The sequence below is a fragment of the Centroberyx affinis genome, unplaced genomic scaffold (genome assembly GCF_046629955.1).
Source record: "Centroberyx affinis isolate AG114_WGS23_722 - 3 ecotype Tasmania unplaced genomic scaffold, CSIRO-AGI_Caff_v1 ptg003626l_1, whole genome shotgun sequence".
NCBI lineage: Eukaryota > Metazoa > Chordata > Actinopteri > Beryciformes > Berycidae > Centroberyx > Centroberyx affinis.
This window is the reverse complement of record NW_027281538.1, coordinates 125,411-152,016: the sequence shown is the minus strand read 5'-3', so window position 1 is coordinate 152,016 and position 26,606 is coordinate 125,411. Positions and strand designations below refer to the sequence as shown.

General features: G+C 43.6%; 6 protein-coding genes across 8 annotated transcripts; 3 read left to right on the top strand and 3 right to left on the bottom strand.

Moving 5' to 3' along the window:
• Positions 1-541: 541 nt before the first annotated feature.
• Positions 542-2,319, bottom strand: LOC139661808 (transmembrane protein 100). Of its 2 annotated transcripts, none has more exons than XM_071540378.1 (2): positions 2,056-2,319; positions 542-1,622 (listed from the first exon to the last, which is right to left on the bottom strand). In XM_071540378.1, the coding sequence occupies exon 2, from the start codon at positions 1,501-1,503 to the stop codon at positions 1,066-1,068; it is 438 nt and encodes a 145-aa protein (XP_071396479.1). In that variant the 5' UTR covers positions 1,504-1,622; positions 2,056-2,319; the 3' UTR covers positions 542-1,065. The 2 variants fall into 2 exon arrangements, with proteins under 2 accessions (XP_071396479.1, XP_071396478.1); XM_071540377.1 differs by having other exon boundaries at positions 542-1,583; positions 2,056-2,313.
• A 2,645-nt stretch (positions 2,320-4,964) lies between these two features.
• rcvrn2 (recoverin 2) lies at positions 4,965-9,342 on the top strand. The gene is made up of 4 exons (XM_071540368.1): positions 4,965-5,134; positions 5,261-5,847; positions 8,072-8,183; positions 8,698-9,342. Exons 2-4 carry the CDS (start codon positions 5,467-5,469, stop codon positions 8,784-8,786), a joined length of 582 nt encoding a protein of 193 aa, XP_071396469.1. The 5' UTR covers positions 4,965-5,134; positions 5,261-5,466; the 3' UTR covers positions 8,787-9,342.
• Positions 9,343-10,732: 1,390 nt separating this feature from the next.
• On the bottom strand, positions 10,733-14,964 carry LOC139661804 (germ cell-specific gene 1-like protein). Its single transcript, XM_071540371.1, has 6 exons — positions 14,769-14,964; positions 12,148-12,330; positions 11,908-11,955; positions 11,559-11,711; positions 11,247-11,358; positions 10,733-11,105 (listed from the first exon to the last, which is right to left on the bottom strand). The coding sequence occupies exons 1-6, from the start codon at positions 14,962-14,964 to the stop codon at positions 10,733-10,735; spliced, it is 1,065 nt and encodes a 354-aa protein (XP_071396472.1).
• Positions 14,965-17,446: 2,482 nt separating this feature from the next.
• On the bottom strand, positions 17,447-19,803 carry atg12 (ATG12 autophagy related 12 homolog (S. cerevisiae)). Its single transcript, XM_071540381.1, has 4 exons — positions 19,674-19,803; positions 18,689-18,825; positions 18,509-18,571; positions 17,447-17,651 (listed from the first exon to the last, which is right to left on the bottom strand). The coding sequence occupies exons 1-4, from the start codon at positions 19,774-19,776 to the stop codon at positions 17,592-17,594; spliced, it is 363 nt and encodes a 120-aa protein (XP_071396482.1). The 5' UTR covers positions 19,777-19,803; the 3' UTR covers positions 17,447-17,591.
• A 106-nt stretch (positions 19,804-19,909) lies between these two features.
• On the top strand, positions 19,910-22,432 carry isoc2 (isochorismatase domain containing 2). 2 transcript variants are annotated; one of them, XM_071540376.1, is made up of 7 exons: positions 19,910-19,962; positions 20,171-20,259; positions 20,648-20,772; positions 20,950-21,162; positions 21,871-21,941; positions 22,058-22,175; positions 22,274-22,432. In XM_071540376.1, coding segments are annotated over exons 2-7 (594 nt in total). In that variant the 5' UTR covers positions 19,910-19,962; positions 20,171-20,258; the 3' UTR covers positions 22,340-22,432. The 2 variants fall into 2 exon arrangements, with proteins under 2 accessions (XP_071396477.1, XP_071396476.1); XM_071540375.1 differs by lacking the exon at positions 19,910-19,962 and having other exon boundaries at positions 19,969-20,259; positions 22,274-22,431.
• Positions 22,433-22,777: 345 nt separating this feature from the next.
• On the top strand, positions 22,778-26,504 carry foxj2 (forkhead box J2). Its single transcript, XM_071540363.1, has 9 exons — positions 22,778-23,028; positions 23,296-23,641; positions 23,808-23,882; positions 24,031-24,120; positions 24,204-24,359; positions 24,469-24,973; positions 25,070-25,204; positions 25,760-26,104; positions 26,371-26,504. Exons 2-9 carry the CDS (start codon positions 23,318-23,320, stop codon positions 26,481-26,483), a joined length of 1,743 nt encoding a protein of 580 aa, XP_071396464.1. The 5' UTR covers positions 22,778-23,028; positions 23,296-23,317; the 3' UTR covers positions 26,484-26,504.
• Positions 26,505-26,606: the final 102 nt, after the last annotated feature.

Below are 26,606 nucleotides of genomic sequence, written 5' to 3'. Positions count from 1 at the left end.
AAAGAAGGGGGTGTTGTTTAATTCAGACGAGGCTAGACGGGTTCTTGGTCTGGCCAATCGGAGCTATGCATTTGTCAACTGCAACCAATAGGCGTGAAGCAGAGGCGGGGCATGGGCAGTTCTGTTTTCAGGATGAGAAAAAAGGTTTCCTGAAACTTGAATAATGACACGTGACTAAAGAGGCTGTGTGCTGTCAGGTGACCTGAGCCACGCAAATCTAATACCTGTCTAAATACCTCACATACCTGACAAGTGTTTCTTATACCATGTCGCTGCAAGAAAAAAGGTAGAAGCCTTTAAGACAGTAGCCCTCAAAATTATTGAATTTTCTCATTTCCCATAAATAGACGAGGGAGCCAGATATTGTGATGTTTTATATACCTAGCTACATTTGAGAATGTGTGCAGAGCCCTCGTCTCTTCCTTCATTACATCAAACATTGTGCTTGGATTATCAAAATGAAGCGATTTGACAAAAGTCAAAGTTACTGTGGTCTGAATTTAAATGTAACAAACAAAAGGAATATATGCAGGAAAAACAATATGTTTATTTCTTTATTTAAAAAAAGATAATTTCATCATCTTGGTGAGGAATGTCATGACAGAGTAAATACAGTTTGCCTTTCTTCCAGCAGATGGAGGCACCAACACATCACACTACATCACACCACATCACTCTCTCTCTCTCTCTCTCTCACACACACACACACACACACACACACACACACACACACACACAAACACATACTGTACATACATTCATATAGGCATAAATACAAATACATGGTCTGCATCAGTATCATGAGTGAAGGAGAGAATATGCTGTGTTTTGCCGGATTGTGTTGCTTTTCTATATAATGTAGAGTGAAAGGTGAAGGGAAGAGGAAGATGATAGAGAGAACAGAAGAGGGACGGAAAGGGAATAAAGTTATACTCTACAAGACCAGAGTATGACAGGACTGGACAGTCAAACATAAATGTGTCAAGCGTCTCTCTTTTATTCTATCTTTATCCATCTATCTCTATTTATCTATCTTTATTTATTTATTTTATCGTCAATTCCCTCTTATACAGTAACTGTCTTTATGACCCTCCCACTCTCCTCCACGAGAACCACCTTCCCATCCTCCCTCTGCTCTCGTGTCATCTCTCTCCTCCTCTTCATCAGGAGGTAAAAGCCCACCACGCTGCCCACCACCCCAAAACTGATACCCAGGATCACCCACCCGAGCCCCAGCAGGTGAGAGGTGTTTCCCTCGGCCCGCTGCGACTGGTCCCACAGTCCCAAAGCCACTACGCTGAGGCCAATCAGAGTTCCCCAAACTCCAAAGGCCATCATGCAGGATCCGCAGGACAGCTCAGCACCGCCAGTCACCACGGTGATGCCCGCCACGGAGACCACCCCCCCTGGTAAGGTCACTGTCTCAAACTTGGGGTCATAAGTCACAGCGGACATGGAAGATGGCAAAGCAGAAGGATCCAGTGTTTCCAGCTTTGTTTTCATGGTTGATTTTTATTCAGATCCGACAGTGACAGTGCGCTGTAGCTTCTTCTTCTTCCTTCTCAATGCTCCTGTTCTCACTCCTACAGTATGGTACGGAGTTGTTGTTTAGGAAACACAGCCTAATAATGATATTTCAACATTGGTCATTAAAAGGGAAACAGCCTACATGGCCCTGGTTATGTGTTTCAAAATTGATTTTAATCAAAAGCTGAAAAACTTATATTTTGGGGTGCAAGGCCAGGTGATATGTCTCACTCTCTCTCCCATTGGAACCAATTTAGAGTGGATAATACATGATCTATAATCTCTTATTCAGCAAACAGCAAAACATAAGACTTAAGCTGTTTTGGGCCAAAGTTTTTTTACATTCTTTTTTAATTAGTTGGATGGAATGTAATATGAAAGAGCAGTAAACTTGCTTACACCAACAAATGGATGGGTAAACAATTGCAAAACTTAGACAATAATATTCAAATAATTCTTAAAAGTGATAACTTTACAGTAGCAAAAACACTGGATTTCATTAGGTGAAAATTATATAAAATTGCTTACCTTGTTGAGCCAGGAGTTTAGGGGGAATGGAAAATGGAGTTAGATGAATGTCCTCTAACTTCATAGATATGATTGACTCCAGATGAAGGTCTATATGGGAGAGGGATGTGAGGCTGGTGACCCTCTCTATGGTGGGACAATGAGTGTAGAAATGGAAGTAGGGGACCCGCTGCCCGTTACCTTTAACAAATGCGTCACAACCTGAGGCCTCACAAGATGCTGGGCACAATTGCTAAGATTGTTGTCATCATTTGTTTGTTCCTCTCATTCCTTGTGTTCGGTAGGAAAGTCTCGTCTGTCATTAAGCGTCATTATAACCCATTAGCTGGTATTTATCTAGGAACAACTCCCTTCCTCTTTTCCTCCCTCTTTCGCTCTTAAGATTCGGGTTGCGTCCCACTGAGGCATTGTTTGGGTTTGGAGTGTGGATTTTTGTTTATCTTTTTAACGTTTTCTCTTCCCCCTTTCCCATTTTTCATTTCTTTGGTAGACAATTGCAGATTACATTTTCAATGGTTTTATCTCTAAGACTTTAGGACCTGAGGTGTATTACTTTAACCTCGTCACTATCTTGAACTATGATTGTATATTTTGTTGTTGGAAAAATCACTTTTGTTTGTCAGTGTTTCCTCAATTGCTGTGGAGAAAAAGGCAAAATATCCACATCTTTACTGAACCCTTCATTCTAGGAAAAAGAGGCAAGATACAAAATTCCTTGTTTCGTGGGATTTCTTATTATGCATCACGGCACATATGTATGAGTGGACATGACTCACTTCAGATGTGAAGACTGTGTGACACCGAGTAGGGAAGTGTATATGTCAGAGTGGAGGCTGAGCCATCTCACAGGTTGATGCAATAACCCAAGTGACGCTTGATCCAGTCAGTTAATAGGCTACGACTGCTTCCAGCTAACTGTGATGCAGCCAATGGTGAGTCACTGACATTGATGGTGATATTTTTAGGTTTGTTGATTTGTTTTGTACTTTCACCTGCTACTGTGCTTATTTTAATGTGTATTATTAGAGACTTGTGATTTGTGACTTCATTGAGGTTGCAACAGGAAACCTGAGTGTCAGTTTGGTAACTGTATAGGTGCTTTAGATGCCAGTTCACACAGTCTGCCAGACATCCACATTGCCTGAGAAATGCCTCACAGATCTAGAGGCAGTCTTCCCTCCACAAATCTCCACCTCGTCCACTAGGAGGAAAACAAAACCGAGCACAAATCCACTTGCTTCAGCTGTGGCTTTGAGCACAGCCTGGGGTATAGGTCAGATGTCAGGGATTGTTTTGTGAAGGGGAGGGGGTAATTCCATCGGGCATGGCTGTCACAGGATAATGATGATGGTAATTGGCTAAGTGTTGGCTAGGGTGGGACAGGGCGGGGCAGGAGTAATCCAATTGATGGACTCACTGAGCGTATTTATAGAGCAAAGAAAATCCTGCGGTAAAAGAGAGACATGGACAATAATCATAAAGTGTTATAGGCAGAGGAGGATATGAAGTAAGTAAAGGATGGAAAAAATGTTGCTATGTTGTGAAACTATGCTTTCACTTGTGCTTTTTCTATATTTGCACCCTGATGCAAACTTATAAGACACAAGCTCTGCCACACCCTCCGTCTCCATGCTGCGTTAGTCTGTTTGAAACAATGGTAAAGACAATCCAGATAATACTTTCAGTCTAATCAAAGGAGACACAAAGCAAACAGACTGATGCCGTAAATGCCAAAGTGTCATGCAGCGAGTTTGATGTGCTGATTACAAAGATTTGACTATGGCCTTACAAGCAGTGCGATGGTGGTGGAGAGTAAGGATGGACACCATGTACAGAGCAATGCCTAAAGGATTACTGGGGTAGACTTACAGGGGCCTTGTAAGAAAAGGCCAGAAAAGCTTATCACCAACAAAAATGAAGGCAAAGTAACAAATTTGTCTATGTGTGTCTGTGCCAGTGTGTGTGTGTGTGTGTGTGTGTCAGTCAGTCAGTGAGTGTGACAGAAAGAAAGAGAGAGAGAGAAAGAGAGAGAGAGAGGGAGAGAGAGAGAGAGGGGGAGGGAAGGAGGGAGAGATCAGCCTTTAGCACATCAGATAAAACTTTGTGGAAGGAAAAGGGAAAGCAATTCCAGCCTCAGACCAAACAAGGCCACTAGGGAGGAGAAGAGCAACATCATTTTGAAAGAGTAAGGAAGGAGGGAGTTTTTCTCAGCAAAACAAAGCCATGGTGACAGACAAGTGAAGGAAAGGAGGACAGCATCATCACTCAGATAGCTACAGCAGGAAGGAGGCATGGACAGAGACAGGAAGGCTGACAGGGACAATGATGTGAGGGGCCTGGGAGCAGAGGAATGTGGGCCATGATGGGGGTGGTGGTGGGAGGGGGGTGTGTGCACGTGTCAGAGCTAAACTCCTTGGACAGATGGCAGTCCAGAATTAGTTGTCAATGGTCACCTAAACCCACTGAAAGGCCATTACTGCAGAAGAAGACTGACCGCTAGAGAACCTGTTGCTAGATTTGTAAACCAACCTGTAACCATGTTGACAAAGAAGATGTCTGCTAATCTGAGACCAGTAATGTTTAAGTTTGTATGGTTCGGTAACCCAGCCATCCTAGATCAGCACTCAAATTCTCAACAGGTGTCTCAACCACAGCTTAGGACACTGAAATGCATAGATCCCGTGTTGATAAAATCAGGATTAATAACATCACTTTTAGGATATTATTATGTGAAATTATTATGTAAAAGCTAAAGCTCCTGATAGATGCTCATGAAACAATACCATACTGCACACCAATCACTCATGAACACTGATGTAAATAATTTAATAGAAGAATGGACTCAACACTTTCATTATAGATCTTTGCAGCAGAGAAAAGATGGAGAGTAGACAGAGAATATGGAGACGGGGGGGGGTTAATTTCACTCAAAAGCTCAGCCACCTTAAATCCGGTATTAGCAGAATTAACCTAGTCCTCCACAGTAGAAGCCTATTTCCCCCTTCCCTCCTTCTATCTCTGACTCTCCTACTGTCCAGACAGTCAAATCTCCATCATCTGCTGTCCACACATCACACAGGTAGGTCTCTTGGCTTTCTCTACGTTCTTGATCATACTGACAGTGTGTGAGCAATAAGCAATAATTTTAAGATTTCAGAAGTGGTCTTTATATCATTTTGACCATGTCTTTCACGATTACTTGCAGGATTCTTTTTGGCCTCAGAAATCAATAGGACAGGCCAAGCCTGTAAGCAGAAACATATTTTGGACAAAGGAGAAGCAGCAGAAGAGAACTTGAGGAGCTGCTGCAGAGGAAGATCTCTAAAGACATCAAGTGTCAGTTTGCCGAGGCAAATTTTGACGGACTTTGACGGCACTTAACTCTGTGTGGAAACACTACAATCCACGACCATGGGAAATGCTACAAGTAGCGCAATATCGAAGGAGATCCTGGAGGACCTGAAGCTCAGCACCAAGTTCACTGAGAACGAGATCTGCCAGTGGTATGAGAACTTCCAGAAGCAGTGTCCAACTGGACGCATCTCTCCAGAGGAGTTTGAGCAGATCTACACCCGCTTCTTCCCAGAGAGCGATGCCAAGAGCTACGCACGGCATGTGTTTCGCTCCTTTGACACCAACGATGACGGAACACTGGACTTCAAGGAGTACATCATTGCACTGCACATGACCTCCACAGGGAAGACAACAAGGAAGCTGGAGTGGGCCTTCTCGCTGTTTGATGTAGACAAGAACGGATACATCACCAAGACAGAAGTGACAGAGATCTGCCAGGTGAGGGGGGTCCATCATGTGGTGTGATGTAGACAATGATGAAGACCAAACTATTGAGCCTTTTGATAGTTCTTATGAGGAGGATCAGGATGGCATAGGATAGCTTATAATAGATTCAGGGCATGTTTCAAAAAATATTACAGTTGGTGCCAACCTGCACATTTCTGTAATGCTATGACATCTGCTGACACATCCTATTCTAGACATTTTGCTTCTTCACATTTCTGGTAGAGAAGAATTTCTGGTAAACATTTATTTTATACAGACTATTTATCACTCTCTCAAAAGCCATCCAAGGCAGTTGTGGAGAGTACTGTTAAACTATTTTGACTGAGAATGTCTGAGAAAAAGACCTGACTGTTTTGCTATAATTTTGATCTTTACTGCTGCCATAAACATGGAGAGCATCAGAGGTCCAACCCATTTTGCTTCAAAAAATCTGAAATAGCCTAGTCTTTCTCTTCCTCTTCTTCCTGTGTGAAAAGTGTTTTTCTACAAATCAGAGCTAGGTCCATTTTAGATGCAGCGCCATTTCCTTGGAAAGTGTCCATCCCTCTCATGGTATGTAGGTCCCAGTCCTAATTGGCAGCCCAATTAGCCAGCCCATTTGAGCCTCACAATCCTGATAATCTATGCGATTACAGGTTTAGCCCTCAGACAATGTAGGCAATTCCACTCTTAAGCAACGCTGCTCTGGTCCTCGTCCTGCTGTGCTTATGGAGGGACTGCTCATGATCCCACAGTCTAATCTACATACCTTCTAGACATCACGTTGCCAATTCAGTAACATCGATCATTGTGTTTTTCATGCTAGTTATAATCATTGTCAATTATTTTCCTATAATCAAAGTTCAATCTGATGGGAGATGGAAAGTTTCTTATCTTCTCTTTTAAAACAAATGATATAGAATTGTAAGAGGTTTAGACAGATCAGCCAGGAACCCAGCTGGCATTGCAATGGGATTGAATTCCTGGCCAACTGGACTGTGTCCATATGCACACTCAGTGTTTATAACCAAAGGCGCTACATTTCGAAGCTCTGCCAGAAGTTCAAAAACATACAACCAAATGAGATCTGTCATAGTGTTTGTACACCCTGTGAAGAGGTGTATCTTAATACCATAGGTAAAAACAGATCTGCTGTATAGACAGAAAGGAGTATCATTATTACAGAGCAATAATCCTACTGATCTCATCCGTTCTGGATATGGGTTTATGGAAGGAAACAGGAGCAGTGAAGGCAATAAGTCAATAAGGAAAGGAGGTGAATAGGTTCAAGTGTATCTTTGACTTGTATTATCTGTCCGGCTCTGGGCCAAGGGGATACACATTTGTATGCAACTGCTTGACACAGATCTGGGTTTTGTTTTGTTTTGTTTTTTATAACTGATCAGTATCTACTGGTCATTTACAATCTCCCAGTCTGAACCAGGCCGAGTATGAGATCAGGAGGGCAAGATGGAGGGATAGTGGGGAGAGAAAAAAGATGACATCTTAGTGTTTGGCCTGTGGCCTGAGTCTTGGCTCTAATCCATGTTAATCTAGGTGTCTTAAATGTGGGAGATGAGTGCTTCCTCTGTAAGTGGGACACACTTAAAGGCCTGACCCTAAAGTGCACAGTTAGTCATTTACAATCTGCTTGATTATAAGTGGCCCCATGCAGATTAACCATCTCTGAAAAATGACACATGCCTAGAATAGTATCGCTGTGGACTGACAATTAAATCTTCATGGACTTTGCATGTGTAACTTTTGACAGCCAGTCCCCTTGGGATTGCTACTGTAATGTCACCAGGTAGGCACACTGTATATAATGGCATGAGGGGAATGCATTACTAGATACAACTATATTATGTGTACGCTTCACTTCCCCTTGATCAGGTTTTATTCATCCAATTTACACAGAGTCATTAAAGGCTCATGACAGTAACCAGGGACTAGCCAACAAGGCTGCCATTAGGAGAAGATACTGGCTCCTTACCTCTCTCTAGTGGTCAAGTAGGTCACCATCAGCTGTGGTTTAGCAAACCACAAGCTTCCACAAGACACTAATTAACTTAAGAGGGTTGTTAGCTTCCTCACTAACCACAGGAACCTGTCCTGCAGACCAGTTTTATCAGTTTGCATACATTTGATGCATGTACTCTGTCGACGTTCCATACATTATTTGCGTAAGAGAGATGCTGCAGCATTATCACACATCTTATACCCTTCCCCCTCCCAGGCCATATTTAAGCTGATCCCCAAGGAGGAGCAGACCAGGCTAGCAGAGGATGAGAACACACCCGAGAAGAGAGCCAACAAGCTGTGGGCTTTCTTTGAAAAGAGAGACAATGGTGAGGGAAATCACACACAATTCATACACATACAAACACACACACACACACACACCTACACTGTGCCCCTGCAGTGCATGGCAGGTCATCTTACCATGTGCTTATGTAGAAAAAAAAAAAAGTGTAAGCCCTTACTACCTTTCCCCAGCAGCTGATCCTACATCCTGTAGGGCAGCTTCCACAGATTACATTTTACATGTGGTCTGCTGAGGCTTAACAACATACAATAAATCCACCTGGGGGCACATCCCCTGTTACAGCATCGCTCGTGTCATGTAAGGTTTATTGTGTATATACCAACCATACACTATGTAATCTCAAGCCCCCCTTCCTCTGAACTGTGTTGCATGATAATGTCTTTAATGCAAGTACACCTACACATAAGATAAAACCGGATTTCTCAGATGACAGACTCAGTCATTATTTCACTTCACGGCTGTCCAATGCTCCTTGCAGTATATCTTGTATATACTTCCCACTATAACATGTCTTGTTCTTTCTCTCTTCCTTTCAGAGCGATTGGCGGAAGGAGAGTTCATCAAAGGGGTGATTGAAAATGAAAATGCTATGCGTCTTATCCACTATGAACCTATCAAACAATAAAGTCACCCCCTCTTCTGTTTTCTCCCTGTAGACTCTTTCCATGCTTTCTACCTTTCTCATTCTCTCTGTCTCTCAGCCTCATATGCTCTCTCCTCCCTCCTCATGTAATCCTTGCAGCCCCTCTGTGTAAATACTTTTACTGCAGTGTCTTGGTTATAACTGTATCTTTTCAGCGAGAAGATTCCTTTATGTTACATTATCTTACTACTGTTTGTCAATGCATTTATATATTAAATTGAGGCATGTATTAAAACTTGTATTTGTACAGCCAAAAGGAAGATACTAACAAGATTGCATTTATGGTAACTAGCCCGGTGTGATATGGATGCTGGGGAATATAACGCAATAAAAAGTAATCTGTATGTAATCGATAAATGTGCTTTTAAAACGTGCTTCTATTGGGGACCTTTAAACAGCTCAAACATGATGTTAGCGCTAGAGAGAAGAAATTATATAAGTATTATTCCCCATTGGCAGCTGGTTGTAGCTTGAAATTTTTGACAGTCCTGAAATGATGTTACTGGTTTTAGATAAAGTGCTGTACTCCACACACTGTACAAGGAATTAAAGGTTTTCTCATAAATCTGTGCTTTGCAAATCATTTCATTATATCTAGCCCAGAAAACAATAGATTCCTATTTGACCTAGAAACACTGTATACAATAATGCTGTAGGTTGACAGAAATCCAATTGATAAAATGATGCATTAGGTCTTATGTTTTCAATTGCATTTATCCCAGACAGAAAATCCAGGATTATTTCAAACGACAGCCCGAATGTATAGCCTGCAAACATTTGATGGAATTGGGCCACCAACAGGTAAATTTATATGTTTACATTTATAAATGTCTGCCCGGATGTTTATGAGTTAGAGGGAGAAAATGAAAGAAGTAAATATAATTTCTAAATCAGAATGATTCGATGAAAGTGTGCAGTTTTTACTGTGCAGATTGCACATTCTTGTGTGTGTGTGTGTGCATATGCAGTTTGTGTTTATGCGTGCCTGTATTTCTTTCCAACTCATTCCGTGACCCCCCCACCCCCTCTCCACCCCTTCACATGCCGCCCGTCTCTCCTCAGTCTATTTCTCCTTCTTTCCATCCAACTCGGGATTACTGTCATAATCTTCTGTTCAACATCAGAGAGCAGACTTTTCAAAATCTCTGTAATCTTTCTATCTCTATGTGTCTATCTTATGGGTCTGTCTGTGCATCTGCAGAAAGACTCTATGTGTCCTCTAGCATCTATTATACATTGCATCAGAATATTGTATCTGCCAACAGTGTGACAAAAGAACACGGACAGAGAAGCATCCATGCAGAAACTGCTGAATTGACTTCACAGTAACAAAGATTGACAGAGAATCAATACAGAGACAGACTCTGCTCCTCTGTTTATCTGACAGGAGAGAGAAGGGGTGGCCTAAAGTTGAAAATGAAAGCGGCTTGAAAGTCCCTCTCAGAAAAATGAGGCTATATTGTACATTTTCTCTACGGGACAGGCTGTTCTGTTGGGTATTAACAGGAGAAAAAGGACCCATTCAGTCCAGGCAGTGAAATGACAGAAACAGTAAGGTGACTCCTCATAACACATTACAACTTCAGCTGAAGATATAACAACAAATAATATAAACATTAATATACATTTACATAAAGAGACATGAAATAACTTTCTTACCATTAGGCACTGAGAAATAGCTGAGAAACATGCAAGCCATGCATGTCAGTGTGACCTATACATACATCGTAGCATGTTGATATGTTTTGATTTAATTGGCCTTCAAGCCTGCTTGGTGTGTCCCAAGTTCAGTGAAAGTCAAAATGGAAGAAAAGAACAACAGGGTCCAATGTCTCTGTTTTCTTGTATTGATCCTTGTTCAGCACCGTAACAATGTCTTTCCTTTTTCAGTTTTTCAGCCCTTAGAGATGATGGGTGTGTTCGATCCCCTAACAGGGTGAATCAACCCGGTCCATGGCCTCCTCCATCTCATCCATCTCCCTTTCGCAGTCCTCACACCCCTCAGGCCCACAGCCCCCTACTAAAACCAGCGTCGGTACATCCCCGTTTCCCACTCCGACCACACTTCCATCCGGGGCCCACGCCACGTCGATCATGCCGTCTGGACACTGCAGTAGGCCACTGACAGAGTAGAGCCCGCCCCCTGGAACAACCTCATCATAGGACGGGGCGTGAGTGGCGGCTCTCGCCTCCTCTAGACGGAGCCTCTGTTTGCGTCGGAGCTCGATGATGGTCTTGGTGTAGGAGTTGAGTGTGACCACTGCAGCCCCCATACAGCAACTGAAGGACACCCAGGCAAGGCTATGAGGAGAGGAGATTTAGAGTAGTTAAGGAGAGTAGAGAGACATATCATCATCATCATAAAGTGCAAGTATTTTATGCACACGCTTGGATAATACAGACACACAGTGAGTATATCGTCTCTAACAGTCAGCCACCTACGCAAAAGACCAGCCATAGTCCCAGGTCTGAGGCCTCCAGTCTTTAGGGCCCACAATAACTGTCATCTGAAACACTGTGGTGTACATCATATGGGCCACCATCCCGAGAAGACCTGCATGGGATGGAAAAAACATAAAACAGACAGAATCAAACTGTTTAGCGTGTTGCACAAAGTGGAGGACCAAGCAAATAGAAGAGAAGGATTTGAACGAGGGAGAGATCGAATAACTTTGCTGAGGGTCTAGAGAGGAGGAGGTGGATATAAAGTTAGTGATATAATAGTGTAAATTTAAAGGATACACTAGGACTCACCTGATAGCACCGTACAGATAGCTGCGTAGGCATTGATTTTTAGTGCGTGCATCTCCTTATGGGAGCACAACACCTCCAGCCACATCAGTAAGAAACCCATCCCCAGCAGACCGATGTATGTAAACTCTGAAATGACTGACAGCCATAGAACACCTGCAACACGTGCAAACACACACACATCCCCACCCGCACATACACATGCATGCACACAGACGCACACATACACATGAACACATACACGGTGTTAATATTGTGCCTATAGAACCATTGAACTTTTTACAATTACAATTACCATATGTGTCAGACTGCAGCAGAAGACTGTCACACTCTTCAACGCAACACAACTCACCTTGTGTTTCCCCGGGGGTTAACTCTATAAAGCTGCGACACTTCTCACCTGCCAACAAAGTTCAGAGATGTGAACACAATAAAGTGGGAAAACAGTAATCTTACACTAGGAATGAAAGGGATTTATGTGTCTGAAATCCTGAAACTGGAAAAAAACCTTGAAAAATCCCATCCCTGACAGTTGAACAATATTGTGACCAAGTGCAAGACCTATTGAGGTACACATGCTTTGTAATCTCACCATCACTGTGTTTCTCACAGCTTTCCCAGAAGCCGGTGTGGAAGTATCTGAAAGCGTACTTGTCCTCCCCCGTCTCCCAGATGTAGTGAACTGCGTTGGCCAGCTGCCTCTGTCTGATCTTGGCCAGCTCGTCCCTCCTGGCTGGAGACAGCGTGCGGTTGAAGGGGTTCTGAGTTGGACTTTCTGTAACGGCACAGGAAGATGGCACTGAGGAAAGCTTTCAATGAGACTGACAGTCACTCTCACACTCTATTCAAACCTATGGGCAATTCAGAGTCTCCAGTCCACCTGACTTGCATTTCTCTGGAAAGTGGGAGGAAACCGGAACACCCAGAGGAAACCCACACACACACAGATAACATGCAAACTCCAGAAAGAGATTCAAGATCCAAACCCAGGACCTTCTTGCTGTGAGGCAACAGTGCAAACCAGCAGAGCAGAAACACAAATATACATGAATGTGCAGGCATGCAGACACACAGACACATACTGTATGCCCACACATCACACTGTTGAATGGGTTTGCTTCTTGAACATTTTTCCATTGCCAAAAACACAATGCACCAAGGCCAATAAATCAAGTACACATTTCTCCAATCTACACTTTGCATATGGGTGTGTGTGTGGTGTTGGGGAATTCTAGGAGGCCCAATAGGCCCAACAGAATGAGTTTGTTTGTTTGTTTGTTTGTTTATTTGGATCCCCATTAGCTGCTGCATCTCAGCAGCTATTCTTGCTGGGGTCCACTCAACACTTTACGTTGTGACAATACATTGTGACAGTACAACCAAATACAACCAAAAGAGTATGTGCTTTAGAGTGAGAGAGGGATACAAAATGGGCGACACAAGAAAGCTAAAAGTCTATGCATCGCACCATGGTCTCAAAAGTAACAAGCCCATGCATTTTACAGTCACATGCAGCCTTGTCATCCCACATGTGTGCATTTGTAAATCAGGCTTAGTGGCATGAGGGATGGTTACATCCAGTGCTGTGTAATTGGTAACAGTAGGTCTTCTTTCTGTGGAAGTACAGAGTACACAAAGTACATGCAGTGACCAAAGTTGATTCCTTTATGGAGTAATAGAGCTGTTAATCTCAATGTGGATTAAGCACATCTGTTGAGGAAATAAAGACCAGAGAGCAGACAGTGTTAACCTCTCCACCATGGACCATAAACCTCTGGACCCATCCTCACACCCCACAGATTAAAGCCATAATTAAGTTCACTGCAGGACTAAGGTATGGGCAAAAAGAGATTAAAACATATCAAACCAAGGACAATGGGTTACTAACAGGTCAGAAGCATTCATCCAACCAGATTAGTTCTAGGTATTGGTTTTAATGCAGGGACACAGTGCAAAGATCATGAAGGGCAACACTTTGTATAATAAGTCAGTCAAGGCCAAGTTGTTGGTAAAGTCAAAGTCAGGCAGCTGCTTTCTGGACCTTTGACAAGGCTTATGAGACGATGAATGCAGCTCTTGGCCTAAGTGATCATTAAAATGCAATCAATGGCCAATCGACCACACACACACACACACGTGCGCACGTGCACCTGCGCACACACACACATCTCAGGAGACTGTCTGGCAAAAGCATAGATAGATAGATAGACAGACAGACAGACAGAGAGATAGATACATACACATATACATACATACAGTGTATACAGCACTATGTATACACTACATACTGTATATACACACTCAGTATCCACTTTATTAGGTACACCTAGCAAGTATTGGGTAGGACCTCTGTTTGCCTCCAGAACAGTTTGAATTCCTTTGATCATTGATTCCTCAAGGTACTGGAAACATTCCACATGATGACTTGATAGCATCAAGCAGTTCCTGCAGATTTTTTTTTTCAGCGGCACAAAAGGGCCTAATGTGTACCGTGACAACATTCCCACACCATTACACCGCCACCAGCAGCCTGTACTCTTGACCCCAGACAGGATGGATGCATGGATTACTGCTGTTTACGATAAATTCTGACCTGGCCATCAATATGTGACAACAGCAACCAGGATAAGTCACCAGGCAACATGTTTCAACTCATCAAATGTCCAGTTTTGGTGATCACATGCTCACTATAAATTCATCCTCTTGTTCTTATGTGACAGCTGTGAAACCTGGCATGGTCTGCTGATGTAGCCTATCCGCTTCAAGTTTAGATGAGTTGTATGTTCTGAGATGCCCTTCTGCACATTACTCTTGTACTGAGGTGTTATTTGCATACTTGTTATTGCCTGTTAGCTAGAACGAACCTTGTCATTCTCCTCTGATCTCTCTCTCATCAACAGGGTTTTTTCGGCCACAGTACTACTACTGGCTGGAAGGTTTTTTGTTTCTCGCTTTGTTACTCTAGCCAGTGCAGTGATCCTAGCAGGGTGGCCGTTTCTGAGATGCTAGAATCTGTGTGTCTGGCACCAATGATCATATCACGTTCAAAGTGGCTAAAAATCTTATGATTGCCCTTTCAAAATTTTAGTCTAACAGTAACTGAACCTGTTCGTAAATGGAGAGGTGTCCCTAATAAAGTGGATACAGGGGATACAGCAGAACTCCTGTGATGTGGGCAGGTGAAGGACAGTGTATGACAGTGTGTCTCAGTACCTGTGGTGTAAGGCTCACTGTTGTTCTGACCGCAGTTCTTCATTTTGACAGGCGAGAGGCAGAGGGGCTTGACCACCTTGTGGGTGCCCTCACACCAGTAGGAGGTGCAGAGAGCCAGGATGGAGAGGGCCAGAGCCAGAGTGGTCAAGGTCAGGGAGAGCAGGGAGCGAGAGCGACGGGACATACGCTCCAGCATGGCCACACAGGGGAGGGAGGAGGCAGGAGGAGGCGAGAGAGGGGGGAGGAGAGGGGACGAGTGGACAGAAGGTGAGGTATTGCACGTGGAGATAAGACAAACGGGACAGTGGGTACACTGCAGTCACAGATGGTACAGAGAGGGTAGGACAGATGTTTTGAGAAGGTTTTAGGAAGGGATGAGCTGCCAGGTTACAGAATAAATGGAAGGCAAAGATAAATGTGATGTAACAGTACGGGGGGAAGATGACAAAAACAGCAGACAAAGTGACGCTGTAAAGTCAGTGAGATTAAAAGAGAGGAGGATAAAGGGAAAGAGCAGGATAAGATTCTCTGAAGTTGATACATGTGGGAGAGGACAGATGGATCAAAGAAATGAACAAAGGGGGATTTAGATGGATGGTGGATCACACTAGGAGAAAACAGTGGGATGCAAAGACATATGCTGTCCAGGCAGCTTTACTGTGTTATCCTGTTATGGATCCCTGGGGTTACTGATGTGGCCATACATCCCCTGAACTCCACCCTTCTGACTTCGAACCCTAACTGATATCTCCGTCAGCATGTATTAGATCAATGTGGCTGATACGAAAAGCATAAAGTCATTTAAAAATACTATGATATCCCATGACAAATTAATGATATCACATGACAAATGCAAAATACTATTGATATCTCAGTAGTACATCTAAAGTGGGCAAACAGAACATCTTCAGAACCAATCGATCACCTGACAAGACAGTGAAATAAGGTGGTTGCATGAAACACACAAAGGCAGCTATAACCAAGGTGTCCATATGGCAACATCTAGCTTCACTGGGTATTTTTGGGGTCAGGATGGGTCATTATCCTGGCTGAGGTCACATAACTCCTCCAGTTGTCCAGTTGTGTTCATAAAGAGGAGTTAAGGGGTCAATAATGCATACTGTCCTGCCACCCAGGTTAATTTCTTCCTGCTCCCTCTGGCCTGACCCTGCCTCTCATTATGCACTCCTCTACTGGACCCTAAGTAGAAGACAAGACGAAGGGGGTCTAAACAAGAGATTACTTTTTTGATGAAATTATGGATAAGCCGCACATCTAAATGAAATTTTGCTAGTAATCCCTGTTAATCTGCTTTAATCTATTTGTGTTAGGTGTATTTTAGTGTGAAACCCACTCTGACCCTTCCTGCTGTCTCTCTCTCACGTGATGTTGCCCTGTCAGCCCACAGCCCCTGAAACGCAACAGACCATGGGTTAAACCAGTTGAATTAAACACTGTTAAACACTGGAGAAGGACAGTCTGATCTGCATGGGAGCACATCAGTGCTGGTTTGTGTTGTTAGGTGAATAACTCTGACCAAAATACACCAATATATGACAATGTTATTAACAACCATGAACAAGTCAGTTTTAGAAATGTATCAAATCTGAAGGACGTTGTGTCCAATCATAGCATATTATTACTACTAAATCATCACAACTATTACCTTAAAGTCAAACATGTTCATTTCCAACATTAAAAGCATACAATCTGTACAAGATGTAAACTGTTCAGACAATCTACTTGTTTCAGTTCACTTGCATTCATTGTCTTTAGCACAATATAAAAAAGCTCTATCTAATAGACATTAGGCCTAAATAACAAAAAACAGCAATAACCAATACATTGATGAATAATTTTATACTTATAAGTACCTACCAAAGACCTTTTTTGTGTCCTGTAGTCTGTCTGGTCAACCATGGGGAAACCACTACAGTCAGAAATAGCAATACTCTCTGCTCCTTCCAATGCCCTAAACTTCTAAATATTCCTGAGACATCTCTATCTTGTACCAGAGCCTTTCATGTTAAAGCTGCTCAAAATATTTCTGTTTCAGTTGCTCCATCTTGAACAGACTCTCCGAGTCGCTACTCTCCCTTCCTCTTTTCCCTCAGCCAGCAGTTTTCCTCTGCATCTGTCACCAATATTCCACCTTCAGGATGAGCATCCGTGACCCTTACCTCTCCAGCTGTACTCCTGCCTTTATCCTCCCGGCTGAGAGTCGGATGGAAATGCGAGACTGTGATTGAGTGTCCGCCTCCACGCCACTCTACTCCCTTTTCTGTCTTTCTTGGGAATTTATGTCACAAACCCATCCTGAATCATGTAATCCCTCTAAGTCCATCTGTTACTGTAGTTCCCCCTCTCTCGCTACATCTATCCCCTTTCATTTGTGGCTTTCTCACCCTCTCTTCCTAGCCTCGCTCAACCTTCACCCCCAGTTGGAACTCATCTATGTCATCAATTTATGTTTTTTTTTTCAGTGTTTCATTATTTCTTTATGGGTAAATGAAATTGTTAAAGAAGTCATCTATATGAATGTTTTTTTTTTCTTGCGCTTTTTCCAATCAGCGCCAGCACTGTGCAAAGCCAAATCCTGTGCCCCCTGAGTTAAGTTGAAGCGTTTATTTTCGGGTGCCAAGTGTGTTGTCCAAAAACAAAGCAAAGAGCTTTCCGTTGTCACAATAATTTATTTACAATATGTATGTACATAAAAACTGAAAGAAAAAAGAATGGCAAGTAAAGAAGAACAACATTGTTTGCATGTTTGCATGATGAATTTAACAGAAGGGGAGCGGGATCAAAGGGAGTTAAAGAAAGCTGTTAACCCCAGGCTTGAGATTTACAGTAATGTAGAACCAGCTTGCCATCACTGCCAAAACACTGTGGAAAAAAGACAAAGAGAGAGAAAGCGAGAGATAGGGGTAAATCTTTACTCAAAAAACAGACAGACACAGGAGAGATGTGTCAGTATTGTATAATACTTCCAAAATCACTTGGCTGTGTAACACTTTCAAACGTGAACTCTCTTGATTATTCAGCCCTACAGACAGAGAGAGAGATGTTTTGATTAGCACCCCTGACCTGCTGTGGCATAATCTACTGCCTACTCTGACTTCTGGACTTTGAGGTCTTTGCTGTTACTTATCAAGAACTTAATCAGTGGCCAAGGATTCTGGCATGTTTCATATGGAGCTGCTCACTCATTGCCCCCTCTGCTGGTCAGTCCTCCACATCATCCATCCATTCTTATTCTCCCCTATTACCCTCTTACTCAGGGTAAATGTACCTTAAGGTAAAAAAAAAACTTCTTGGATCAACGTATTGTAGAACCTAGTGGTATGTCTACTTTCTTCATATTTTCTTCAAGCTTCAATAACTGATGTGGCTCTTCACATTTGCTTAAAAAAAAAAGAAGACAAAAAAAAGCCTCACAAATAAATAGACTTTTCACTTGTCAAACTTGAATATCGTTGACAAGTACTTTAGCAGAGGTTAATAAATTGATCCATTGTGTGTGTGTGTGTGTGTGTCTTTAGAAATATGCTGTTTTAAGTGGAAAGAGGACATTAGGAATACTGTGGTTCAATCAATCAATCAATCAATAACACAAAGAAGACAAAAGTGTTCATCTGGGGGGTTCTTTTCTCTTTAAAATAGACATTGCCAACTGATACTACATCTACACATGCATGCATACAAGACCATAGTGCATTAAAAAGCTGTCTCCAAGTACTCACTTCAAATAGGATGCCTACTTCTTGATCTGGCGAGGGGGCAAAAGACTGGTTGACATAGATAAACTGAAAGAAAAGAAGAGGCAAATGCAATCATGTAGAGAATTGCAGCATATTTTTTAAACCTCTGCCCAAGTAAAGATTTGAGACATTAGTAAGGAAGTAGATGAACTTAGTCCTCACCAGTTGTTCATTGGCATCAAGCTTAAGGAAGCGAGCGATGAACTGAGAGAGGGACTGCACCGTTCTCCCCCTCTCCACTGCCCATTTCTTTGTCTTCATTATGGGAGTGTCACCCACTGCCTTCAGCAGCACATCAACTATGGAAAGAAGAGAAGATACAGAGTAAGACGGCGGCTGCCACCCAGGCTGGTCAGGGCAAATCTGAACCTGAAAGAAAGCTGTTAAGTGCAATTTCTTGAGAGGGAAATGTGTAATCCAATGACGTATAATAACCACACTAGCATGGAAAAACCTGTCATGCCTCTCTTCCACAACAGAATCAGAGGGAAAACTACAGGAGAATGATATATCTTTGATAGTGAAACTCTTGCGTGTGTGCGTGGTTGTGTGTATAATACAAAATACTACAAATACGATACAAATATGTATGTAACGTATCTCATGCAAATGTAAATTTCTTAAAAAACACATCTATGCACATTAACTTATGAGTAAACTGACGTCAAGCCAGTCCAAAACGTGACGCTTTCTGCAATACCAGAGACTGCTAGCTGGAGCCTGTTAGCTTAGCCTTATTACAAATCTCCTTATATACAGTATGTGTGGTATAGACATTATTCATGTCCTATATGAAAGGACATGGGGAAAATGCGTTGTCTATCTGCAAAAATGTGCAACCTGTAAGAGCAGGTAGACGAAAACTTATGCCTTCATAAACATTAGCATACTGGTTTTGACAGATATTAGCAAAACCTTTCGCCTTCCTCTAACCAGTGCCCTCCTTATTTTGGACATTATGTTAATATCTGACAGTTCATTGGCTGCGCAAAAAAATACTCCCTTTTCATTGGCCAAAATTACTGTCGATATTTAGTACGTCAATACGCGGAAGTACGTGTATGTAGCATTAGCAACAGCCATCGTAAACAAATGGAATATTATTTCGCTAGTTGAGAATTTATTTTAATATATTCTGTTCCCATACTTTTTTTCTTCTCTTCGTTTGTCGTCGAGTCGTCTGCTGGTGGTTGCGAGGCAGAAGACTCCTCTTTTTGCGTTTCTGTTGGGGACTCAGCATTGTCAGACATCTTCAGCTGACCACCTAGCGTAGTAAGTTACGGTTCCCACCCTCCTGTGCTAGCAAATTGATTCGCTGCGAATAGCGCATCCTATTGGCTCAAACAAACATCAATCTCCAACACGTTTCATTCGATTGGCCAGCGGGAAACGTTGAGGGCGGTGTTTATTAAAGGAAGGTTTTGTGCTGGTGTGAGGTGAGATGTTTAGCAACTTGCTATGTTAAGTTGTTCAGTTATATGTTTTATCTTTGGAATACTTTCTTTTTGTAATGTTTGAATTTAGATATCGATTGTCCATTTTGTTAAATGTTATGCCATTGCCGACGTTGTTGTTCAATACTGAATGCATGCATGCTTCCTCTTCTACCTGTGAGCGAATATATTAAGTTTTCATTTCATGAAGGGGGCGTCACATGGCCAGGAAATAATACACTTTCACCTAAAAGTTGAACTGTCACCCACTGCTCACAGCGGACCACTCAGGCAACGACAGTAAGTTGGCTTTTTGATCTCTCAGTTCATTCAAGTGACCTCGGCTCTCAGGCATTTACATAGAAAATATCTCGCTCCCATTCATTTGTATTTACAGTATTTGCATCTTACACGATCAGTGAAAACCTTTGAGGAAATCTTGAACACATACCGTGCGGCTCTTAGCAACAGACTACTCGATGAGTCCAGTATTTTCCAGATAATGTTCAACGGAGAGCAAACAGTTATAGGCTACTGCAGTCATGACATGCAGTGCTTATTACTGTCGTGTCGTGTCCAGTATCATCATTGACACTATACCTTGCATCTACAGCAGTGATAGTGTAGAGAAACATGAAATATTAGACACAATGTGAGGTGTTTCTTCTGTGTGGTCTTGCTCTTCCAGTGGCAGGCATCGGCAGGCTCTCCACTAAAGGCTCAGTGCTCTTGCTGTGTGACATGCAAGAGAAGTTCAGACCCAATATCTTCCAGTTCACCAACATAGTCAGCAATGCGGCCAGATTGCTCCAGGTTGGACACACACTTACAAGCACACACAAGTATCTCGCAATCACAAAACTAGAAAGTCTCACACCAGTTATAAGCCTTACAGTAGTACATGTATGTGGAAAGTGTATTGGTTGTTGCTATATTGAACAGAAATTGCAACTTCTGATTAAATCTTGCCTGCTCTCCTCCTGTTTGCAGGCCAGTCGTGCTCTGGGCATCCCCCCCATTCTGACAGAGCAGTACCCCAAAGGTTTGGGTCCCACGGTGCCAGAGCTGGGAGCAGCAGACCTGACGGCCCATGCTAAGACCAAGTTCACCATGCTGACAGAAGGGGTGGAGAAGGAGCTGCAGGCCCTGGGGAACCCCAAGCAGGCGATCCTGTGTGGAATAGAGGCACAGGCCTGCATCGCGGTGAGACCGGGGGGATGATGTCACATCCTCCTCTGCACCACAGGTGTCGATGGATGCAGGATGGACTCCGTAAAGGACTCCGTATTTGTAGTAGAACGTAGAAACGTAGAAATACACCAATGAGTTTTCCGAATGTACGGTTCGATTTGTTTGTCAGGTAATTAGCTTGTTTGATTCTGAGGGGAAATCCAGTTGGCTTGCCCACTGGATATTGTCAAATTAACAAATAGAAGGTTGCCATGCTCTTACACCATCAGCACACCCTTATGCTCATGTGTCCTTGTGCGTTCTTGTGTGAATCCTGGAAAAAACATTTTACTTTTTATATCAGTGACCCCGTTTCGCCTAGTGTGCTTACAGGAAATATATATATATATTTCATTCATGGTCAAAAATACTTTGAGGATAATTTACGGAGCCTCTGGTAATCTTTTTAAATATGAGGTAGCCTGTGTGTGTGTATGTGTGTGTGCAAGTTTAGATTGTTTTTATGCTGGTCATACTATAACTAGTACAGTAACAAAGAAACAAAGCCAGAAAAAAATACTGTGTGCAAGGTGATGACATGATTAAGAGTCAGAGTACAACTCCACATTATTAATGAATGTAATAATGTGCCACAGAGCTTCCAGAGTTTCAGTTTATGAATGACCTGTTGGGTGGAAACATGCCCTGCCTCCTGACCTCTGCTCTGCCTCTGTTCCTCAGTGCACAACCTTTGACCTGATTGAAAAGGGAATGGAGGTCCACATTGTGGCTGACGCTGTCTCATCCAGAAGGTATCTGTCTATTCCAATCACTTTTATGAAATACAAGTATTATATGTAACAGTTGTGTGTCTCTGATAGACTGTAGATGTGCGTGGTGTTACAGACCTTTCTGCTCCCCTCCGCAGCCAGACAGACCGGCTGTTTGCTCTGTCCCGGCTGAAGCAGAGTGGAGCCTTCCTCACCACCACAGAGGCCGTTCTGCTGCAGCTGGTCCAAGACGCTAAACACCCCAACTTCAAGGAGGTGCTGTCTGAAACTACTGCTTTTTTAGTTGTGTCATAACTAAGTAATCGCAATGCAAGTGACATTACTAAGCTATATTCTGTTGATTTCATTGACAGATCCAGAAGCTTTTGGCCCACCCATCTCCTGACACCGGCCTCCTTGCCTTCTTCAGCTCTCTGTAGGGAGACCATCATCTGTCGTTCTGTCCCATAAATACTAAGCAGGAATTGACTGCAAGTGTTGCAATAAAATAATGCTGCTATTTTAACTTGTGCTGCTGTGCTTTTGTGTTAATGTATTTGAGCTATTTCTTTATGTGTTGTGTGATGGCCTCATCAACGGGTAAAAAAAACTTGGCACTAAATGAGAGGAATGTGCACACAAACAGCTTTTGATGCAACTTATAGATTGTTTCTCCACATTGGTGTGCTCGTAGGCCAACAGCTGTTCCATGCTTTCTACTACCATAGCACCTGAGTAGTGTAAGCTGGAGAAACTTCTGCTTCAAGCTGAAAGGAGGTGAAAAGGAGTGGCCAACCCACAGAGGCGGGTGCAGGGAGTGTGATGTCACCAAGGGGGAGGAGTGGGTGACGTAATTCTGGGACAGACAGAAAGGGAGGGGAAGGAGAGAGAGAGAGGGAGAGAAAAAGGAAGCAGTCTGCGCTAAGTTTTTTTTTGTTTATTTCTCCAAGTAATACAAACTTTCAAATACCAAAAGTATGATAAGAAGTCTGCCGGGGATTAACAGATTGAGGAGAGAGATCTGAAGTCGAGGAAGAACAGCAATTCGACACAACAATCGTGCACAGCTGATGACAACATCAAATATTAACACTGCTTGAGGCCTCCGGCCTTGAGAGACTATAGAGAGGTAAGCACTCTCCGTCCTCAGAAATTATGAAGTGATGGTGGAATTGGCTCGTTCATATACTGGCACATTCATGCTACTTATTTTCTTGAGAATGGAATGTTTCAAGTGCAGCACAAAGTGTCCTGTGTCTCGGCTTACTGGCTTGTAAAGGACTGCAGGAACAGAACGTTGATGGTATTACATTACAGGCAGAGGGGAATCCTACTATGGCATTTCTCCACAGTGTCCAGACCTGTTGATCCAGTGCTGCCTCCTCTGATCCCCTAGACCTCACACAGAGAGAGAGACAATGTCATCTGACCTGGACTCCAGTCTGACCAGCATAGACTGGCTGCCCCAGCTGGGAATCAGCAGCCTGCGGTCTGGGAAAGAGCGAGGAGGAGGAGGAGAGAGGGACAAGAAGAAGGACAGAGGGAGGGAAAGAGAAGACTTCCTGCCCTCTGTTCCAGGCCCCTCTCCCTCGAACTCCAAAGGGAAGCCCCCTCACAGCTATGCGACTCTCATTGCCATGGCAATAGCGTCTGCGCCCGAGAGGAAGTTGAGCTTGAATGACATCTACACCTGGATCAGTGACACCTTCCCCTACTACAGCCGAGCAGGCCGCGGATGGAAGGTAGCCTACAATGTTGTATTACGTTTGTTACAAAAGTATAAACATGTTTAAAGTGATTGGTTTGATAAGTAATTTTCATTCTGTTTGCATCACCAACTAACAGGTTTGCAGATATAACTTAATTGTCATATTGATCTATCACTATGTATCTTTGTGTCCCTAACAGAACTCTATTCGGCATAACCTGTCCCTTAATAAATGCTTCAGGAAAGTTCCTCGGCCACAGAGTGACCCTGGCAAGGTGCAAATATCTTTATTATTTACTATCATTACTCTGAGTATCATGGATGTAAGAATATTTGTACATTTGTTAGAATCTGTATCATATTGCAGGGTTAAAAGATGACTGATTAAAAGGGTGTGAAGCTAAAGACTGGCTGTATTTCTAGGGTTCCTATTGGACGATGGATGGACCTTCAGAGGTTCATCAAGTGAGGGCGCCTAAACGTCCCTATCCAGACGAGGAGGAGAGGCAGAATGTACGTCTTGTAGTCTCACTCACTCACTCACTGCCACCAAACTCAAAGTGTCATAGTCAAACAGCGAGTCTGTCCTGTTGCAGGTTCCTCAAGTCCCAGTGACACAAGCAGAGAGAGGACCGTCCCCCCTACAGCCACAACCAACCCCCCAGGCCGACCAGCAGCTTTTTAAAGCAGAACCAATGGGAGCGGTCCAGCAGTCACCGCAGCATGTTTCCTTCTCTCCTCCCCCATGCAAGGTAGCATCACATCCATCCTTGTCAACCACAGCCAGGAGGTTTGCTGAGTGTATTTTCAACTAAAGGGCATCCCGATATAATATCCTGTGTTTTTGTTTTGTTTTCACAGCAGCGGTCACCCTACATGCCTTGTCCTGTCTCCAGCCTCCCCGTCCCTCACTCATCGGTCTCTCCCACAGCTGTGCCCCCATCTGCTGCCCCCCTGCCCCTGTCTCCCCATCCAACAGGCCCCACTCTCTCCATTCCCACTGCCCCGGCTCCATCTCTCTCCGTTGCCAATATATCTTTCCCTTCTCCAGCTGCTCCCTCTTTCTCCGTTGCCAGTCTGTCCGTTCCTACTAGTTCAGTGCCCGTATCTGTTTCCACTTTCTCTGTCGCTCTTAACTCGGCGCCCATGCCTGTTTCCACTTTGTCGGGCCATGTTCACCCTGTGCCTTGTATATATGTTGCCCCTCCCACTGGTGTCCCCTCATCTGTTGCTCTTCCTGTTGTCTCATCACACTCCTCTGCTGATTCCCCGGCCCGTTTCACCTTCGATGAGCTGAACTTACCAGACTTGTATGCATCCTTCAAGTCTCTCTGCAAGACTATGCGGGAGCGGGGGGGCTCGCAGTGTAAGTACCCTCTGTGTGTGTGTGTAGATATGTTTTGTTTTTCACTCTATCAAGTCTACATTGCCTGCTGGGATGAGAACACTCTCTTCTTTCCAGCGGATGTGGCTCCCCTGGCTGTGCCGACCAATGACATTACCCCGCTTCACACTCCGACTCTGCTACCAATGTCTCCTCACCCTGTAGCTGCACCAGCCGCACCCCTTCCTGAGATAGAGCGCCTTTCGCAATACAGTGAGTCTTATATTGCGTTACATTAATCAAACCTGAATTGCTTGAAATGTATGAAAATCAGCGAAACTGGCAAGATAAGCACTTTCTCATTTTACACCCCTCCCTCCCACTCTAGTGGTGCCAGCTGACTGGTTCAGTAACACAGATTCTCTGAAGGAGAGCTTCCGCATTGCCAGCAATCTAGACTGGGCTAACATTGACCTCTCAAGTCACCCAGGTCTGTGCTGTTTACCTCAGTCACTGTTTCAGATATCTGCCATTTGAAAAAAATGGCCATACTTTCACAACAATTTTGCTTAGTAAAGTAGAATTAGCAGTAGCTAATAGAATATTGTTGCTGTGATCAGCTATTTTAAGACCTTTTGTTACAAATGGGTAGCAGTTTTGAGGATGGCATCTGTGTTTTTGAAATGGGGAAAAAGGGACTTTGGTTAACATTTGATTAGATTTATTTGGATTTTGTTTTATTTTTAAATGCCATAGAGTGTTTTGGAATGAAACCTGTCATGCTTTCATCTGCCTGCCCTTAAACAGTTTTTTTTTTTCTGTTGGCAGAACTGCTGGAGAGCATGCGCCAGGCTGAGCTCTGTGATTGGGCGCTGGACCCGGCGCTCTTCACTTCACTCTGTGATTCACTGAACCGCTTCTTCACCCAGAAAGGCATGATTGGCTCCTCTTCTGGGAATAACTCCCCACTGGCCCTTGGTGCACATCCCTCCCTACAAGTCCCTCCGTTCTCCTCTAATCCGCCTCCCACCCTGGCCAGCCTCACCCACCCCTCACCCCTCCTCTACCCCCCTATGGTCCCCCCCTCCAATGGAGCGCAGCCCCCCCGCAGGGCTCTGCACCCCCAGGGACATGGCCTGCAGAGGCCCCAGCTCACACAGCCTAACACAACTGGTAAGACCATTAGATCATGTTCAAAGAAGCTTGTTCCCTCCCTCGATTTTATGGCAACTGCATGTAATCTAGCCAAAACATGGCTGTGCTTGTACTTGGCTCTCAAGTTTCTTTGAGTTGATTCCAAAATGGTAGATACAATCAGATTGTTGTAAAGGAGAAGTGATTTGAATGGGAAAAAAAATCCCCTTAACACTGTGTCTCACTTCCTCGTATAAGCAATGTTTAAGTCCATGTTTCCCTTTGCTCGCCTCTCTCTGTCACAGCCGGGATCCAACCTCAGCCGATGGCCCCCAGACCCCGTCCTCCACTGAAGAATCTCCACAGCAACAGCGAGGAGTTCCAGGACGACTTTGACTGGGATTCCCTGATCGTTTGACCTTCGCTACGTGTGGAGAATATATAACAGAACTTTTCACAGAGAAATGTGACTCAATTCTCAAGGCTGACAGCCAGATTCACTAAACTCTATGCAGCAGCTGCCTCACTGTTGTGCATTTTG

Coding starts and splice junctions, on each gene's coding strand:
- LOC139661808 (XM_071540378.1), bottom strand. CDS start 1,503: ATGAAAACAAAGCTGGAAACACTGGATCCTTCTGCTTTGCCATCTTCC.
- foxj2 (XM_071540363.1), top strand. CDS start 23,318: ATGTCATCTGACCTGGACTCCAGTCTGACCAGCATAGACTGGCTGCCC. Junction 24,360..24,468: donor TCTCTCCTCCCCCATGCAAG/GTAGCATCACAT, acceptor TTGTTTTCACAG/CAGCGGTCACCCTACATGCC. Junction 26,105..26,370: donor CACACAGCCTAACACAACTG/GTAAGACCATTA, acceptor TCTCTGTCACAG/CCGGGATCCAACCTCAGCCG.
- LOC139661804 (XM_071540371.1), bottom strand. CDS start 14,964: ATGCTGGAGCGTATGTCCCGTCGCTCTCGCTCCCTGCTCTCCCTGACC. Junction 12,331..14,768: donor CAGTGAGCCTTACACCACAG/GTACTGAGACAC, acceptor GTGCCGTTACAG/AAAGTCCAACTCAGAACCCC. Junction 11,712..11,907: donor AACCCCCGGGGAAACACAAG/GTGAGTTGTGTT, acceptor CACGTGTTGCAG/GTGTTCTATGGCTGTCAGTC.
- isoc2 (XM_071540376.1), top strand. Junction 21,163..21,870: donor AGGCACAGGCCTGCATCGCG/GTGAGACCGGGG, acceptor TCTGTTCCTCAG/TGCACAACCTTTGACCTGAT. Junction 21,942..22,057: donor GACGCTGTCTCATCCAGAAG/GTATCTGTCTAT, acceptor TCCCCTCCGCAG/CCAGACAGACCGGCTGTTTG.
- atg12 (XM_071540381.1), bottom strand. CDS start 19,776: ATGTCTGACAATGCTGAGTCCCCAACAGAAACGCAAAAAGAGGAGTCT. Junction 18,572..18,688: donor TTGATGCCAATGAACAACTG/GTGAGGACTAAG, acceptor CTTTTCTTTCAG/TTTATCTATGTCAACCAGTC. Junction 17,652..18,508: donor AAGTAGGCATCCTATTTGAA/GTGAGTACTTGG, acceptor TTTTTTCCACAG/TGTTTTGGCAGTGATGGCAA.
- rcvrn2 (XM_071540368.1), top strand. CDS start 5,467: ATGGGAAATGCTACAAGTAGCGCAATATCGAAGGAGATCCTGGAGGAC. Junction 5,848..8,071: donor AAGTGACAGAGATCTGCCAG/GTGAGGGGGGTC, acceptor TCCCCCTCCCAG/GCCATATTTAAGCTGATCCC. Junction 8,184..8,697: donor CTTTGAAAAGAGAGACAATG/GTGAGGGAAATC, acceptor TCTTCCTTTCAG/AGCGATTGGCGGAAGGAGAG.